The 19,394-nt window shown below is 39.5% G+C and overlaps 1 protein-coding gene across 5 annotated transcripts in view; it reads right to left on the minus strand.

The window, feature by feature from the left end:
• Positions 1-6,848: 6,848 nt before the first annotated feature.
• dnmt3ab (DNA (cytosine-5-)-methyltransferase 3 alpha b) overlaps positions 6,849-19,394 on the minus strand; it is an 82,798-nt gene continuing 70,252 nt past the window's right edge. For 4 of the 5 annotated variants that reach the window (XM_038299529.1, XM_038299527.1, XM_038299526.1 and 1 more), the window contains 9 exons: positions 18,101-18,284; positions 17,909-17,993; positions 17,644-17,789; positions 15,040-15,130; positions 14,746-14,894; positions 11,331-11,416; positions 10,946-11,015; positions 8,059-8,177; positions 6,849-7,425 (listed from right to left, as the gene is read on the minus strand). In XM_038299529.1, the coding sequence (XP_038155457.1) occupies positions 7,284-7,425; positions 8,059-8,177; positions 10,946-11,015; positions 11,331-11,416; positions 14,746-14,894; positions 15,040-15,130; positions 17,644-17,789; positions 17,909-17,993; positions 18,101-18,284 (1,072 nt within the window). In that variant the 3' untranslated portion in view covers positions 6,849-7,283. The remainder of the gene's footprint in view (positions 7,426-8,058; positions 8,178-10,945; positions 11,016-11,330; positions 11,417-14,745; positions 14,895-15,039; positions 15,131-17,643; positions 17,790-17,908; positions 17,994-18,100; positions 18,285-19,394) is intronic. The other variant, XM_038299528.1, reaches the window with a different exon arrangement.

A 19,394-nucleotide genomic window follows, 5' to 3' on the forward strand; every position in this document is an offset into this window, starting at 1 on the left:
TCAAACTTTTAAACAATTTTTACAGATTTTCAAATTTATAATGGAAGTCTATGGACGGAATGTTCAGCTGCTAGAGTGTGCCACTCTAGCGTTTTCAAACATTTCACTCATGCCGAACAGCTTCAACTCACTCGTTCATTTTTTACTCTATCTAGATAAATTTTACATCAAAACGTAGGGATTTTTGTCAGGATTCAGGAAATGTAACCCTCATCTGTGTGGCATTTACGGTTTTTCGACAGTTTGTCCCAGACCACGAAGAAGTCCACATTTCTCCAATAGAAATCCATTGAGAGCTCTCTGAAAATCCGAACTGAAAATTCAAAAAAACTGACTTTTTCGTATCGCTCCCATTCGGGAACCATTTGACGTAGTAACATGAGCCTTGGTGAAGTTGTTCCTCACACCTTCCTAGCACTCACATTGAAGGAAGTGTGTCGATATCTTTTATCGTTTAGCTAGGAAAAAGGTTTGTTCGGGGGTAACAAATCTGTACGAACCCCAAAATCAAGATTTTGACAATTATACACTTTTTTACATCGTCACCACGCCTAGACGAAATATTGTAGAAATATGAAAGTTACACCAGTTGTAGTCCAAAGATGGCCGACGCTCACGGTGAAAGAATTTTTTGAATACCTAATACGGTTTTGGCTCACCGCTCGTTTGTTCGGAGGGAAAGTTTTGCTTTTGAGAGTTCTGCTCTACCATTGTTCTGCATGTTATTCAATGAGACCAGCAGGATTTCTCAAACCTTTTTATTCCTCCTTCCCATTAAGGCTGTGAATGAGCTACAGCCATGAAAGTTACCCCAATTGGAGACAAAGGATAGCTCTCGCTTAGACTGAAAGAATTTTTTAGATACCATTTACGGTTTGTCTTCAGCACTTGTTTGTTCGGAGCTGATAATCCCATTCAAAAAAGCCTGAGAACTAAGGAACGAAAGTGAAGCGCGTGTCTCTCTGTCACTGACAGGCTCGTTAACGTCGTCAAGGTAACCGTGCTTCAAAGAGATTTTACCTCCACCACTTTAAACAGCACATTTTAATCTAATGGAGGGAGACAACACTGATTTAACATTAGGAAGTGGATACAATATGACTACTGGCCATGACCCTTCCCTTCACACGCAACCCTGATAGACTTTCAAAATAAGACTCCGGGGACCCTTCAAAATAAAAGCCCCTAAATTAAACTCATATTTTTTTCCCAGCATATGGCTCAACATTATGACCCAAACTCAACCACTTTTTTAAAAATGAGACTCTAGGGGGTTTTCAAAACACACCCCACAGCAAATTTCAAAATAAAAGCCTCCCATTGCCACTTCATCTACTGCCCTAATAACAGGGGAAAGAGTGATTTAACGATTAGAAAGTCATCAAGTATCACTGCTGGGTCTGACCCTTTTCTCAACACACAACCCTGCTAGACTTTCAAAATAAGACTCCAATGACTCTTCAAAATAAAAGCCTCCGTATTGTACTTGTGTATTAATTGATGCAAATGGCCCAGCATTATGACCCAAACTCTACCAGCTTGTTTCTATTAGACTCTAGGGACCTTTTCAAAACATACCCCAGAGTGAATTTCACAATAAAAGTCTCCCATTTACGCTCTAATTCAGCATTTATTCACCCAATAACATGGAAAACCAGTGATTTCATATTTAGAAATGGATTCTATATCACTGCTGAGCATGACCCTTCCCTTGACACTCATCCATGATAGACTTTCAAAATAAGACTAAAGGGAACCTACAAAATAAAAGCCTCTTCCTTACGCACACTCATTCATTGTGCCGTATGGCTTGTAGCTATGACCCAAAGTCAACCAATTTCTTCAAATTACACTACCAAGGCCTGTTGACCACACACCTCAGTGCATATTTCTTAATCAGGTTCTTAGATTTACACTGTAATAAAGCATCAGCTAACCTCGTAACTTGCAAACTAAGCCTGCCAACGGTGCTTTCATTACCACAGCGGCTCGTAACATGCAGGTTAAATTTTTTTATAAATTCAGCTCCTTAAGTGGTATTAGCTCTCTTTCTATAAGCTTCTCTCTCTGTCCTTCCTCTGCTTCTCATGGTCAGTCTTGCACATAGGTTTGTAGATTTTCAATCCTCTAAGGATGACACTGTTTTCTTTATGCTGATCAACCGACACATTTTAAATAATTTTCCAATTGTTTTGCCAAGTCTTGACATTTCCACATATGATTTCAAAATGTTAATACTTATTCAATACCATCGTCCTCAACATTTTACTTCCCATCCTTAAGCTACTAATTTTTTCTTCAACTAGATAAGATTAAAGTTTTTCTTTGTAATTTCTTTTCTACTTCAGCTAATTTCATACTTTTCAGCCTATGTTGTGAACTTTGGCTTCATTCTGCTCTGTTTCTGGACAGGAATTAAGCTTTTCTGTTTGCTGCTAATTCATAACACGCCTGACATGTTTCTGGAAAGTAGATAAACCCCCCTTCAAAATTTCTTAATACATTTTTCTAGAAACTTGGGAGACATTATATTAAGACCCTTCTAGTGCCCACATTCAAGACATTTTTTGATATCATGTATGGTTTGGCTGTGCAGCTTTTAAGATGAGTTTGTTTCTGCCATTTTACTGCCAAATGATTCTACCCTACAAAATCTTCAGATGATTCAATTGTTTTCTGCAGTTTGAATTTTCTGATGACTTCCTATCTCATTTTCATATGTTCTTCAGGTAATTTCAGCTTTTTTCATTCAGCAAAAGCATTCCCACTTTGATGTTTCTCCGAAACAGCTTTTTCTAGTTAATTGTTGTTTTCATTTTTTTTTTTGTACAAATACCATGAAGCTGTTAACTTACAATCAAAATTAACATACTGTGAGAATCTGACACCGACCCATGCCTAGTGGTGAGAGGTTGCCATGCTGCTTCAAAATAGAGTACAGTATGGGTGATGGAGTAAAAGGAAAGGTCAACAAACATAGATCCACCAACTTAATCCACCATTAACAAGAGTTTCACATATCGATAGCCATACTCGTACTTCTATTGGCGCAGCCCTACAGTATACAAAAAAGTATTACACAAGGGTAGATCAGTTCACATCATAAAACTAAACCAAAAAAAAACATTTCACGAGAACAATCAATTCATAATAATAAAAAAAGAAAAAGAAAACAAGAAAGTATACATATAAAAAGTGCTTTATAATGTTGATAAAAGAGCACAAAATTGCTATAAAAAGGTAGAAGAACCTTGTGAAGCCGCACCATTGTGTTGAGTATTTGCACCTGACGGTTTTACAGTTCAGAGGCAGACGTTGAGGAGGACGGTTACCGAGCCTCCTGCAACAACGCCTAATAACAGTTGTACAGTAATATCGTTAGTCGGGGTGACACTAGGAAAAAAGTAGCTCACCGGAGACTTCAATTTTTACGTTTTTTTTTGTTTGTTTATTTATTTTCTAATGACAGAAACATCATTCCCCATGTAGCTAGCTTCACACCCTGTTTGTGCAGATGCAGGCTGTGGGCCTGAGTGCAGGAAGGCTGAGACGTCTAATGAGCACCAGTAGAGACAGTACAAAAGCTGTAAAAGATGACAGGCTCTGTGTTGCAGTTTAAATTCTGTTCCCCAGAATTACGTTTTTTTTTTCTTTCTTATTAAATGTGAAATAATCCAGCAGAAATCTTTCCAGCAACAGGTTGAAGAGCACTGTATTGTCTAAAGTTGTATTGCCACATGGGTAATGATGTTAGTCATCATCTAGGAGCACCATGGTAAAGTAACCGTATTACAGTAGTACCTTTATTACCTTCAGCTGTGTATAGAAACTGTAAACAAAGAGGTATATGTGATCTGGTGTTTTGGATATTCAGAGACGCGGGCGGCCCTCCAGACACTGAAGAAGATCACCTTTCACATCTCTTAGAGGCTCAGTAGCTGGAAGCACGGCTGCACCTGCAGGACACAGGGATGCAGCCTCGACACCTTTCACCCGCTAAAAAATAGCCGTTCCCGATGCTTCCCATGCCATTGCTGTCTCTTTAGTAAAACTAGCTTAGCACTCGTGTCTCAGTGTCTTAAGAAGAAAGCCTGGTCTCAAGAATATGAGGAGAATTTTGTTCCTTTTTGATACGACTAACCAAAAAATATTGAATTTAACAAAAAAAAACACATTTAAAAGCAAAATACAAACATATTGTTTTGCAAAACTTTTTTGCATCTATAGTTTTGCTTAAAAAGCCGAGTTACTTATGCACCTGTGACATTTTGGTCACAATGGCCAGTGTCGCCTGAGGCGGAAAAAATTGACAATTTCCTACTTTTGCACCCAGAACATTTAAAGTAGACAAAAATATTGAATCAATCATTTTTAGATAATTGAAAATTCCTAATTCGGTTATTCTATTTTATGAGATAAAGGTTAAATGAAGTTATAGCTCAGTCAGAGTTTAGTGTAGAAAAGTCCTTTTAGAATTTAAAATATTTTTGATTTTAAATATAAAAGGAATAAATCAAACGCTAGTTTAAAAAACAAAAAAACTAGTGTTTGAACAAAAACAAAAAGTTTTACCTCAGTGTCTGTGTTTCAGTTTCAGCGCCAGATTTACTCACGGTATATCCCTTCTGCAGAGTTCACACTTCGCACTTTTTATTCTATTCAGGCACAAGCTGCCAGATCGCTACGCTCACACGGGAATGCAAGCCCATGTAAACAAAGGCAGGAAAAAAAGTGAAGCTTTAGTAAGCCACTTTGCCTGATCAGCAACCCTTAAGACAAAGAAAACATGAGAAAAAGGTATTTCAAGGCAGCAACGCACAAATCAGCGTTAAAGGCCACGCTGTGATATGCAACAGAGGAAGACTAAGGTCCACAAAATCACGCTGGCTGAGATCGAGGAAGTTGTTTCTGACACCTTTACAGTTACAAACTCGGTGGAGTGGAAATAGCACTTAAATCAGAAGGAGAAAATCTAAAGCTTGTTTTTATCTCACACAGAATCAGGCTGTGTATGAATATTTGTGCTTCACCTTTCCTGGATTCACTTTGTCTGCTTGTTAACTTTGCACAGAAGAACAAGCAGTAGCTCCCGTTTATCACAATGTTCTGCTGCTCATGAGGTCGGCTGCAGGCCTCTGTGCATCTTTAACATTTTTCATCTCTCATTTTCAGTTTTGAAAATAGAATAACTGTTATATATTCGCAATACAGTGAACCCTCGTTTATCGCGGGGGTTACGTTCCAAAAAGAACCCGCGATAGGTGAAATCCGTGAAATAGAAACCATTATTTTTTTTTACAGTTATTATACAATGAAATACTCCATAAAACATTGAAATCAAGGAACAAGAACTTTTTACAGGCCCAAGCATTTGTTAAACAAATAAAAGTACGGTATAAACGTTTGTTGTTGTTGTTTTTTTTTTTTTTTTTTTTACAAATAACTACTGTACTGTACTGTAAAATAATATAGCTGTAAATAAATAAGTAATAATTGTAATCATCAATACGAACTGAAGAGTTAATATTGCGGGGATCAGCACCACCCCACCGTGACGGATTGGAACGGGAGAAAATGAAAAATGATCATCAAAAAAATACAAAGTACAGTAGGAAAAATAGTGACTGACGTGTACAGTACAGTATTTCACTGCTGTTCTGACGGAGCCGCTGCATCCTGACTCTGCTCTGTGGCGTTTTTTTTCTTAAAAAGCCTGCGGTGCGGGTGTGTTTTTTTGGGAGAAGAACATAGTTATCGGTAGTTGTCGCTTTTTTTTCTTCTGGGCCAAAAGATCCTTATAAACCGACATGCCACCATTAATTATGTTTGACAATAAAGTTTAACAATGCATGATGCAAATCCGTGAAGCAGCGAGACCGTGAAAAGTGAACCGCGATATAGCGAGGGTTCACTGTATCTCAAGTTAAGCGTTTTTAAATCACCTTTACCCCATTTACCCTTGAAAAACCGATCCATGCCGAGCTCGGATCAGTTAACCAGGCCGAGCTCGGTTCTGACGACCGTTTACACATCACGCTATCTCGGTTCCTCTCCTCCTAGTGACGATCTGCGGTATTACTGCCACTATTGAACGAGGAAATCAAGCAGTTGGTGGCGGTAATGCACCAAAAGTTGTTTGCCAACCGCCATAAAACACAACAAGAAGAAGACGAAGAAGGAGAGAATCAAGCAAATCAAAATGGCGGCGCCAGTCACATTCAGAAAGTTATGCTTGATTATTATTGCTGTACTTCGGTGTTATTGTTTAAAATGTTGCGTGGAGAAGATTTCGATTGTTGTTTATAGTTGTTCTTCTTCTTCTGTTTTGTGTTGGTTGGCAAGCAACTTCCAGAGGGGCATTACCGCCATCTACTGGAATGGAGTGTGAATCAGGATGTGCAGCCAGACGGAGATGACGCGTTCTGCTCATGCGCTCTTGTTATCAGAGAACCGAGGCAGGGAAAAACCGAGCCGAGCCCACCTCTGGAACTGGTCTGCAGTTAGCTCGGTCCGGTTGTGTCTAGCCCGGTTCAGTTCAGTTTGCTTTCCATTTACACACGATAAGTTATGTCAGTTACTGAGCTCGGACCCGTCTCGGCACAGTTTTTCAAGGGTAGTGTAAATGGGGTATTACTCTGCACTGTACCTTCCTAGCTGACATTTCCAACTCTCCAGCCCTTGCAGGTAATGGGTGTTTCCCTCTGGGAGAAATATTGCAAACTGGTCAGTTGCCAACGCCTGTATTGATTGACGGGTAGCTTCATGTCAATTACCGTATCCCCCCTACCATTTGTGCCACCCTGGGTGGGGAGCCATATGATGCCTAAAAGCGTTTTTTTTTTTTTTTTTAACAAATGTTTGTAATAAAATGGCTTCTATCAAACGTTGTGTTGGTCTGACCAATACAAATTTTTCCTTTTTCAACAAAACTCTTTAGAATTGTGAGCAAAACTTTAGAAGCGTATTTTGATTCTATTTCTTAGCTGTTTGTACAGTTCCGCTTTTAAAAGTGTTTTTACGCTGAATTGATATTGATTGATATTATCAAAAATGAACAACATTCCCCTCATATAAGTATAGCTTGCACAAACAAATAAACAATACTTAATAACACTGCTAAAAGGTAAAAATTAAATAGAATAAGAATTACAATTCAAATACAAGAGATAATGTGAAATCTATGTCAATGTTTCGCTTACAAATTATACCAAGAGTATAATTAGAGGATCAAGGCTCTTATTTCTGGTTCCTAAATGGCCTAAAAAGGCAACATTTCCTGCATCTCATACACAGGCAAAGTAATCTTTAAGTGGTGCAAAGAGATGGCGGATAACAGGGACACTCCATGATCGGCCCAGGAGCCTCTGCCTCCCCAGTCGACTCATGTTGGAAACGTCTGTATAGTGGACTGGGAAGCCAAATACCCTGATGAGAGCAACAACAGACAAACAGGATAAGAAAACAGAAATCTGACTTTAACATTTAAAGTTTTGTCTTTCTGAGAAATTAGTGTCATAGTGGGATCACAATCAAGGAAACTGCAGCAGGTGTTCCACAGGGATCCTTTTCAAGCCCCATAATTTCAGTTTCACTCAGGTTTATCTCAATATTTGCCTTCAGCTGTATGCTGATGACGCAGTGGTTTATGTCACTGGAAGAAGCTCTCATGCTGTTTCACAAGAATTAAATTATAAGTCAGAGAAAATGTTGGCATTGTTGTGGACCTGGTGCTTCACTTCAAATACATTAAAAATGAGCTGTATTTGATGTTCTGTTAAAAACTTTCAGCTGCAGAATCATTCCAGGACATATTTTACTGTAGTAGATCTACCAGAGATGTTTCAAGAGATAATGTTCAGCTTTCTCAGTAAAAAACTCTCCAACAGTTTGAGGTTAAAGCTATTATAAATATGAATCTTGTTAAGAAATCTACCTGTTTCTGCAGCAAATGTGTTTCTGTGTCATAAGTGTTTTTCATTGTTGTGTGAATTGGGTTATTTTTTTCAGGTTCTTATCTCTTATAGAGTGCCTTTAATTTTAATGTTTGATTATACATACCTCTCTATCTCAGTGCACCAAAGAATGTCTTCCTTTTCATTCATACAGACGGGGAAATGCTGATCCTTTCCTTGCTTGATGGAATTAGACCTGGTGGTGATGGTCCTCACTTTCTCAAACTAAAACAAAACAAAAATTAAAATAATCACCTTTTTAGTCTTTTAAAGACTAATTAATCAATAATACTTTTACAAAACTATTTCGTTCTTGCTTCAGATGTGTTTTAAGGATTATAATTTTTTTTTTTATAGCATTTTTCCTTAATTCATGGGACAGATAACAAGGTTGAGAAAATATAAAGCCCAAAAAGTTGAAAATTGTTTGATTGAATCAAGGAAACAATTTCTACTGAGAGATTACAGGATTACTATTAAGTTAATAATCTGCCATTAGTACTGGCAGAATTTTATTGCACCTAAACGGATAAAAAGCTTTAAAACAAACCAGTTTCTATTGTATCTATGTCATTTATGATAAAAAACAACAACATTTTATTCCTTTAATTGTAGTGGATTCAGCAGGGAAAAAGATTTCCTAGATTTTTTAAATTGTACAGAGATTCCAGGAAGTAGTCAGTTGTAATTTGAAGCTCATTTCTCGAAGTCAAAAGATTGGAGCAATATCTATCTTCCCACCACACACAATCACCAGGACGTTTTTGGGATGAAATAAATATTCTCCAAAGCTTACTGTTTGAGAACTGCAGTGAAGAAAGTCAATATTATTATCATGGAAAACTCCAAAAAAGCTGTTTTCTCTCCCAACATCGCAATCCTAAACATAGAATTTCCTTTCAGTGTATTTTAACTAGGGGTGTAAATTACATCCATCATGGCGATTCGATTCAGTATCGATTTCCTGACCCAACGATTCGATTATTTTCGATACTCAAGAATACACCACGATTCGATTCGATTCGATTCGATTAATCGGTTATTTATTTTTTTTTAACCTTAGAGGCTAAACAAAGTTTCAAGTTTGAAATAAATCAATGAAAGCTGTAATATCGTTATGCATTTTTTTTTTTTTAGAAACAACAGCAAATAACAGAAGTAGAAATGTTGCATCCAAAAATACTGCAAAATACTGCACATAATCAGTGCAATGAGTGCAATGCAATACCTCGGCTCCAGATGCCCCGCCCCCTCCACAGACGCTCCGCTGCACCTCTCCCAAATTGTAGCTGACCGCAGACAGGAGGCCGGCTTGTTTTGTTTTTATGACCGAAATTGCGAAAAAAAAAACAACTTGTGAAGTTTGACCCGCTAGAAGAGCGAGGTGCGCGAGAACGCTGAGACCCTTTGTCCACCTAGATCTCCGCTCTTTTTGGCCCTCATGTCCCGCCGTCTTCGGACTAAACTCGCCCCCACTTCCTCTCCGCCTCGGCCGTATCTAGACCCACAGCGTGTAGCACAGACCACGCTTCAATATTGAGCATAAATCAAAAATGTCTGTGTCAAGCTCCCTGCAACACACTGCTGTAAGAGTATAACCAGGAAGCGAGGTAGGAGGGCAAAATAGGTTTAGCGCCACCGCAGCACGGGAGGAGAATTACACCCAGGAGCAAATGGATAAAAATAGACCGGAGAAAAAAAAAAACATGAATCGATTCTCTTGAGGACGTATCGATGCATCGGATCGTCGGCTGTTGGATGGATGCATCGATACAAAACGATTATTATTTACACCCCTAATTTTAACAATAACTTTGTCTGCTTTTTCTCCATAAAACAGACCAGCTTGGTCGGATGTGAAACAGAGCATCAAAATGTGGGTAAGAAACTCCCACGTTAAAAAACTGACACAGCTTTGCTTAGGGTCCATCAACATCGTTTGAAGACATTTAATTGTCAAAAGAAGGTAGAGTTAGATTTACCATAGTTATGCTTAATCTGCCGAAGCTCCCTGTTTACATAAACCCGATAAGTGGGCATGCACCACAATGAAACAAACATGCATTACGGCGTTACGTGGGCATCACAACGACTGGCATGTGGGACAACCAATAGAAAAGACTCAAAGTCTAAAGATAATTTCCCGCTATAACTTTATGCTGTTGAGAAGCTTATCATTTCCTCTGTTAAGCATGGTGGAGGATCTGTGATGCTGTGGATCTGTTTCTCTTACAGAGACCCTGGGAATCCTATTAGAATGCTAACATTTATTAAAATGTACATATATATTCCATGAATAAACAGAAAACTGTCATCATAGGTTCTTTTGGCCAAATCTAGACAAAAAAACAAAAAAAATCATTGCAGCAACCAGAATAAAAAATTCACACGATAGAAGATTTTAGACTCTAGATTATATATAGAGATTAAAGCAGAGAGGAATGATCTGATATTTCTTTCTTTATACTCTTTGAAATTATAAAATATAACAAAAACTAAGATTTTTACAAGCAACAGCAGGATTTTCAACAACAGTACCAACGTTGATTTGATAAAAAGCTAAGTTGGTTAAAAATATATGTATTTTCTAAAGTGAAGGAAATTTTTTACCCCACTGAATAAATTAAAATCAATCAATGTATTCCAGGTGAAATTAAATCATAGATATAGTGTGAAACTTTGCTGATCGTCTTTTTTTAAACATCTTTACCATGTAGCAAGCACTGTGTACAGTAGAAATCGAATAAGAATAGCAGTAATTTAGAAATAAACTATTTTCTGAACAAATTTCTTTGTTTTATCTTTTTTTTTTAGGTTTTTATGGCACTAGTGGCTTGTTTTTTTTATACAGTGGGATGACAGAAAGGAGAGTATGAGAGAGAGGGAGAGACATGCCCCATTCGAACCCAGGTTGGCCACGATTCGACAACCACTACAGCGATATTTTCAGAACAAATTTTACTGAATTATTTGTTAGTTTTTTTAAGCTTTACCTTTGCTGTTCTGCCGTGCTCCAAACAGTCCTGGAGGTCCAACCTGTCAGAGCACATAGCGGACAGAGGTCTGCAGAGAATAAAGTAACGGGAATCATTCACATTTCGGCTTTTTGTCTCAGTTGTGAGATCATTTTATAGGTGTTACGACTAAAATAGCAACACATGTCTCCATATCTGGGAGTCAAACTTAAAGTTAAATATAACATGTTTTTGCATATGTGCCAGAACACTTTAGTTTGATAGAGCTATAAGAGCCAATAAAAACAGATCTGAGAAATTCTAGTCCCTGCTTTTACTAAAACACTTATATCTACATAGGCCGCCCCTATTTATCCCCTGTTTATCCTTTCCTTTGCTCCTCCCTGACAATCCAACCACTAACCTGTTCATGCCAGGGAGGTTACCCCAAAAGTAACGGGCGCGGTGAGCAGCGGACACCTCCTTGGCATCAATCATTACTGGATTACACTGTGATCAAAGACAAAAAGAACAAACAGCAACGATAAATGCAGAGAACAAAACTGATAAGTCAAGCGCTTCATCTACAGAATCACTTCCAATGGAAACAATCACTATAGATGTTTTATTCTTGTTTTTGTTCATTAAAAAAGTGAAAAACAGAAGATAAACCGGTTGTGAAATAGTATTTACTGATCATCTTTATCATTTCTAGATCAGTGACAGGAGAATCAGAAACGCAAAAACGGGATTTTTTTTCCTAATCAATGAAACAAAACATACTATGTAGATGCTTTTACTGTGAGGACTCATGGTTAGCCATATGAGGTATCAGAGAAGATGTTCAAAGTGAATAAAGCATAGAGTTGGAACTATTTTCAGCAATATATGGACAAACACCTGCTTTTCATTTAGACTTGAACGGAGCCAGAAATCACAGATCATACCTCCTTTCAATTAACCTAACAGTCATGTTTTTGGACTGTGGGAGGAAGCCGGAGTACCCGGAGAGAACCCACGCATGCTCAGGGAGAACATGCAAACTCCATGCTGAAAGACCCCGGGCCAGGAATCTAACCCAGAACCTTCTTGCTGCAATGCAGCAGTGCTACCCACTGTGGCACTGAGCAACCTTAACACCTTTATTAACTATTTCTTTTAAAGCCAGGCTAGGATAAGTAATTCAATCTGGTGATTTATGTAAATCACTGAAATATTCACACAGTTTGGTGCTTTTCAGTTCACTTACAGTAAATTTTTTTATTCTTTTCAGCAAATATTTTACTTCATTTACTGATTTCTTTTTTTTTTTTTTCTCGTCATCAGACTTTTGCTTCCAAGGTTGGCTGTGTTGTTTTTATTTATTTTGCCCCTAGGCTAACAATGTGTTTTTTTTTAGTTAAAACCTACTCACTTCCCATAATGCAAACCAGGAACTCTAGCAAAGGTGATGCAAACAACTTAAATTACATCACGCAACATTTGAGTATCAAACAAGCATCCGCATGAGCACTTGGCTGCAGTCCTTCCCTTGTTCCTGTTCTCCTTCTCAGTCAGCGGAGTAGCAAAGGAGACGTGGGTATATGTGCGTCTGCGTAAAAAGACAACTGCAACTTGCTCATTGTTTGTGTTGGAAAGGAAATCAGTTCACAAACACATAGGGAACAGAGCTAATTTGGTTTAATCTCTCCTTCAATTAAGGAATTGCAACCTCTTAGGCAGGGACTATTAAATCCTCATCCTTAGGACCCAAAGTCCTGTATTTTTGTGGAGTGTCTCTGCTCCATCTCACCTGAATTAAATGAATGGAGAGGCTTGTTAATCTGATTTATTTAGGTCAGGTGTATTGAGGCTGGGATAAAAGCAGGTCTGTCGGCCCCAAGGACCAGGACTTAAAGGAATAGTACACCCAAAACATGATTAGCCTTCATTTTCTACTCACCCCTATGCTGAACAACACTCTGGAGTACTTTTTTGATATCTCAAATGCATCTGGAGATCTGGGAGGCTTCTTGCTGTCTGCTGACATTCAAATAATGGAGGTCTATGGCGCCCGAGACAGAAAGGTCCATAAAAGTCCACAAAAAACGTGTCAATATTCCTCCATACTGCTCGTCCAATGTATTCCAAGTGTCCTGAGTGGGTAGCGTCCATAATTTACTCGAAACAAAGTCATTTAGAATGTTTTTAGAGCATATACAGTAGTGCATAGGATTTCCTAAAAGCGCGCGCCTGCGAGTTCATGACGCTACGGAAACCGCGGCAGACCAAACCAGATGAAAGTGCGCATTCAGCGTCTGCTCTTGATAATGCAAGCGTAGAAGAAGAAATGTGCTGTTTACCTGTGCAAACAAAGAAACAACAAAAGAAAAATGTCTGAGGACTTCAGTGTTGAGGAAGAGCATGAGTTCTTTGCCGAGCTGAATGCGCACTTTCATCTGGTTTGGTCTGCCGCAGTTTCCGTAGACTTGTGAACGAGCTTTTAGGAAATCCTATACACTACTGTTTATGCTCTAAAAACATTCTAAATGACTTCGTTTCGAGTAAATTATGGGCGCTACCCACTCAGGACACTTGGAATACATTGGACGAGCAGTATGGAGGAATATTGACACGTTTTTTGTGGACTTTTATGGACCTTTCTGCCTCGGGCACCATAGACCTCCATTATTTGAATGTCAGCAGACAGCAAGAAGCCTCCCAGATCTCCAGATGCATTTGAGATATCAAAAAAGTACTCCAGAGTGTTGTTCAGCATGGGGGTGAGTAGAAAATGAAGGCTAATCATGTTTTGGGTGTACTATTCCTTTAAGTACACTTTTTAAGTATCTATACTTTACTCCATTACTTATTCTTCTTCCTACTTCTGTCTTCTACTCATTACATTTTCACACAAGTATCTGTAATTTCTATTACTTACATTTTTTAAACAAACGTTACTCGTTACTCTTGGCTTCGGTTTAATGTTTATAAATATTTATTTCCCGTCATGTGCTCCATCAAATGCAGATCATTGACACCATCCACATCTAGTGAAAACTAGTCATATAATGCAAATTGGTTAGCTATTTGTCAAATCTGTGCCGACAGCGGCAAAAGAAATCATCAGAAGCAAGGAGGTGTTCTTCAAACTGCAAACGTGAATTGTCTATGCCATGCAACAATGTCGGATTCAGAAAAACATGTCGAAATCGCGAGAGCGTATCCGGAGATGGAGACCAACAAGACCTCCCTCATCCTTGGCCCTATCTCAGAGAGTTTTTTGAGACAGTTGAAAAATTAGATTTCAATTCATATAGTGGCATCTGGATGTTTTTTTAAAGGTTATTTTATACTTTTATACTTTAATTAGTTTTTGGAGCACATACTCTTTTAATTTTACTTGAGTAAAGAGGTCAAGTTTCAACTTTTACCAGAGTGTTTTTAAACTGCAGTATCTATACTTCTACTTAAGTAACAAATGTGTGAACTTTTGACACCACTGCTGGACCTCTAGGACAGAAAAAGACCCCTGTTCTATTTGAATGTGAGAGTCTGAAATGGCCACAAGGGGGCAGTCATGACCTGGTAAAGCTTTGGGCTGTGATCTGCCAGCATAGTGAAAATAAAGCAAACCCTCTTAATTCTAGAGTCTTACCAATATTTGTAAACAATTCAATCTTCCCAAATAAATAAGGGCGTGATGAAAATGTTTTTACATGTTTTTGCTTTTACACTTGTGACCTGGTTTTAATAACTTTGTAGTCTGATAAATGACAGATTATTTAATCTTACTGTAATCAGCAGGGGGCATACTTTTTTTTTACTGTATTGAACTCTTTATCCCTTGAGAAGCTGACCTCTAAAAAGCGAGAGATGTCCCTCTTGTCGCTGACACCCATTGAGACCACATTCTCAAAGAGCCAGAAGAAAGGCCTGTCGTCTCCTTCCTTCGGCCGAGCCTCGTGGAGCAGCCGGTAGAACTCAAAGAAAAGGCGGCCGGTTCCTCCTGTGGGGCAAAATAAAAAACAGCCCTCACTGTAACAAACGTGATCTGATGACTTTCTGATATTATTATCCATATATATACATCTAGATGAGAAAGGTTCATAAATCCTTCCAGGAGAACACAAAGCAAAGGGGTTAAAACGCACCATAAAGGCCCTTCCTTGCAGGGTTGACTATCGAGAGGTCATTGCAGGGACTTCCACCAATGACAAGGTCAAACGGACCCCACTCCTGAATCTGTGCAAAGATACAACACAAAGTCAAACTAAAGGGGATTCAATGACAGCAAATAAATTAATCTTGTGCAAAGAAAACAGGATTCAATCTCTCTCTTTAATTATTATAATTTTTATTTACTGGGTAGAATATAGTTAAGATTAAGGTTCAACTGCAGCATATCAGAAGTCATTGGCTATAAACCTGACATTTCAAACAAGCCTAACGCAAAGGACAACAGATCTAAACTTTACCTACTTAAAATTCTGAGACCTTTTCACAAAAAATACCTAACAAAGACCTCTCCGCATTGGAATCCTTACTTTTATGAAGAACTTTAGAAAATACATTAAAGGGGAACACCATTTTTTTTTACATTGGTCCCTTGATTTTACGTTATTACATCATGTTCTACTCACCCATATTAGTTTTGTGTCAGTTGGAGCCGTTCCGAAGATATTCCGTTATATTCAAGTAACGTCTTCCTTTGGGCAACGAGTTGAAGGCACAACTCATAATTTATTCTTTATGGTACGCCAGCATTCATATTTTTTATATTTATATGTTTTTAAAACAAAGCGGTGCGTGCATAACGTCATCCTCTCGTGCCGGCTACCGTTCATTCTTCCTGTCCGCTGAACTGCTGCTAGTTTTCCTCACATGCCTGGAAGATGTCTAGTGCTGCTACCACAGATGATCTCCCTCGATTCAGATTAGCTGGCCAAATATATAAGAGGTAGAGCGTAGCCGCCTGTGGCCCGGGCTGCCTGTCACAACTCCAGTCCGGTGCGTGGATGACGTCATACACACTCTACTTTGTTTATAAAAATATAAATCTAAAAAATATAACCGTGGATGTCTGGGGGACAGTGATTTGTAGGGGTGGGTAAAATAATTGAAGAATCGATGCATCCCAATTATTACACCTAAAATTCATAATCGATGCGGGCGCCCTTCAGAATCGATTCACCTCCTGACCGTTGGGGGCGCTGTTGGCACTGTACACAGAGGTGAAGACGGCATTCTAAATGACTTCGTTTCGAGTAAATTCTGGATGCTACCCACTCAGGACACTTGGAATACATTGGACGAGCAGTATGGAGGAATATTGACAAGTTTTTTGTGGACTTTTATGGACCTTTCTGTCTCGGCACCATAGACCTCCATTATTTGAATGTCAGCAGACAGCAAGAAGCCTCCCAGATCTCCAGATGCATTTGAGATATCAAAAAAGTACTCCAGAGTGTTGTTCAGCATGGGGGTGAGTAGAAAATGAAGGCTAATCATGTTTTGGGTGTACTATTCCTTTAAAACTCCTGGAGTCACACGGCTTCAAAAATCAGCATTGAATCGAATTGAATTGCATCGGATCGCAACAGCAATAATCGAAATGGAATTGAATCGTGAGGTTCCTAACAATACCCAGCCCTAGTGATTGGCCTACCTGTTCTGAATGCTGGCGTACCATAAAGAATAAATGATGAACAGTTTAGTTTGTTTCTTCAAGTCGTTGCCCATAGGAAGACGTTACTTGGATATAACCTAACGGAATATCTTCAGAACGGCTCCAAATGACACAAAACTCATATGGGTGAGTAGAACATGATGGAAGAACGTAAAATCAAGGGACCAATGTAAAAAAAAAACGGCATTCCCCTTTAAGTTCAGGACACTTTCTAAAGGACACGGCCGATTTGTAATTGCGTAAATTGTAGCTCCTCCCTCCTGTTCCTAGCTTCTATTCCTTCACCATTCGCTGTGTCAACAGTAAGAACACTGAGCAGGAAGGGAACTTTGCACTACTGGGCTGAATCCAGACGGCCTTCAGACTTTACAGACATCATTAATGGATGGAAAAGCACATTAGTTATAGTCAAAATGGGAAATAGAGCCTCCAGAGAAAGAACTAAAGTTACACCAATGAACCGAATGGCTGAACCTCTCTACTATAAAACCTAAAAAAATAAAGGTGTGGACATCAGCCTGTGACATCAGCCTGTGACATCAGCCTGTGACATCAGCCAGCTCCTATGGGCTAAACTATTGTCCCCTATGCTAAATCCACTATGTAGAGATAAGAAGGATCCTGCATCGTCTTCCTACCTCCTTCCTTACCGCCAGCGCTATATCTGACCTGAATTGTTATTGTGAAAATGAAGGTGAGGTGGGCTGCAGCTGACAGGACTGGGCTACATGACACACTAGCTTTGTTTGCATTCAAATGACACAAGTTTTAAGTGAATGTTTTAAATGTTGAAAAATGCGAGTTTAGACGAGTTGGAGTGAATTAACCAGCGCTGCAAAGCGTAATATCATCATACTTTGATATCATGTAACTTTTTTTATTAACTCTTTACAGTTATTTGCTTGTTTGTGTTGGTCTGTCACAGAAAATTCCAACACGTCATAAAAATGATAAGTTGCCTGCCGTGCAATAAACTGACAAATACTTCAGCAAGAAACTGTAAATACGATTCAGTGTTAGTGGAGTTTAAATCGACAAATCCCCCCCAAGGCGAAGCTCTTTGACTCACATGTTTGCGTGTGACATTCCTCACATCCCCAACATACATGATCCGCCCCTGATGCCGGACGAGCCCCACGGTGATTGAGTCCTCGCACACCTCGGACGCTATGTAGCGATCCACTTCGATGCCAAGATCTTTTAAAACCAGCAGCCCTGCACAAAGCGCAACAAATAAGAAAACTCTCACACAGCTGTGGGTTTTTACAGTACCTGACTAATTTAAGAAGTTGCTGGGGTTTCAGAGATTGACAAAGGAAATGAAGATATTAAACCTGTAGCTATGCCATCAAAGAGGGAAAGAACGCGAATGGGCTTCCTCTTTTCCACCAGGACCGGGGGGTAAAGCTTTGGTGGATCCTGAAATAAAAAAAAAAAGCCTATTTGAAGGAAAGTCAGGACAGGAAGCACCAACTCCTCTGTCAGGCATTTTCTGGAACGTTAAAACTTTAGCTCAAACTACTCACAAAATCTTGATCGTGATTATTTGCAAAGAAGAGCTGCAGGCGGCAGGGCCAGTCTTCGCGGCGCTCCAGAAGGCCGAACACGCGCTTGGAAGAGCACATGAAGCAGTTCCACGGGTCCTCTTTGATGGCAGAATGGGCGGCTCCTTGACCAACGAGGAGGTCCACACACTCAACACAGAAGCACCTGAACACATCGCAGAGATCCAAATGCAACAAAAATCAATCGTTTTTGGCTGAAAACAGGATTTTAAACTTTCGGTTGATGATCAGTTCATCAGTTCATGACTCCTGGTGGGATTAAATTACAGAGAAAAAAAACACGTTTGAAAACTGATCATAGGTCAGATACAGAGGGAGAATCAGATTCTAAATTTATAGCTACACTGCAGCTAAAAAGTAACTAAACTTACCCAATGTGACTCTATTCGGTTATATAAACTGAAGCGTTTAATCAGATTAAATACCAAATATCCTCATAAAACGCTGAAAACCACCTAATAAATGATGGAAACATCCTCATTTAGATGTAAACTGTAAACATTTATCTGTTTGGTCTGTAACTGCTCTAATGCAGCCTGGTTAAAAGCCCTAGAATGAAACGACAGGTTTTCTTCCTTTTATGGTATGATCATGAATATTTCATATATGGGACGACAGTGGCGTTGGATGTAGGAGTTTGCTCTGAAACCCAAGGATTGACGGTTCAAGCCTCAGAGGCAGCTGTGGTTACAATGTAGCTTGCCACCGTGAGTGTGTGTGTGAATGTGGGAATGACTTGAAAAAGCGCTATAAAAGTACTGGCCATTTACCATTTAGATGAGCTAGCAACAAGCACTCACTCACTGAAACATCAAAGTGTTGATATGATAGGGTGACCAGATGTCCTATTTTTCCCAGACATGTCCCACTTTTTATACCTAAAAAAATGTCTGGGGGGAATTTCAAAATCGTCCGGGATTTTGGTCGACTACAGTGCAGCATGTAGTCGAAACACACCGAGCACTCGAACCGAGCCGTCAGCTCTGGAGCTGGTTCGGGAACCCCAGCGGGCGGGGGCAGGGAGCCAGAGGGGGACGGAGCGTCCGAAACCGCCCCGGTGACGGTAGCCTGGACACAAGTTAATGACGGGCGGCTCATGGCTCTCTGCTGAGGTCCGGTCCAGTCAGCAGCCCAGCAGTCGACACTTCCTACCCCCCCTCCCTTGGTTCCAGTGAACCAGTGGGCTGGTCTGTATGTCAATTTTGGGGCGTGACAAAAGTCAAGGCAAGAACTGAATAAAGCAACATCCCAGAGT

This window comes from Cyprinodon tularosa, unplaced genomic scaffold, assembly GCF_016077235.1.
Source record: "Cyprinodon tularosa strain WSP-4 unplaced genomic scaffold, ASM1607723v1 ctg430, whole genome shotgun sequence".
NCBI classification, from domain to species: domain Eukaryota; kingdom Metazoa; phylum Chordata; class Actinopteri; order Cyprinodontiformes; family Cyprinodontidae; genus Cyprinodon; species Cyprinodon tularosa.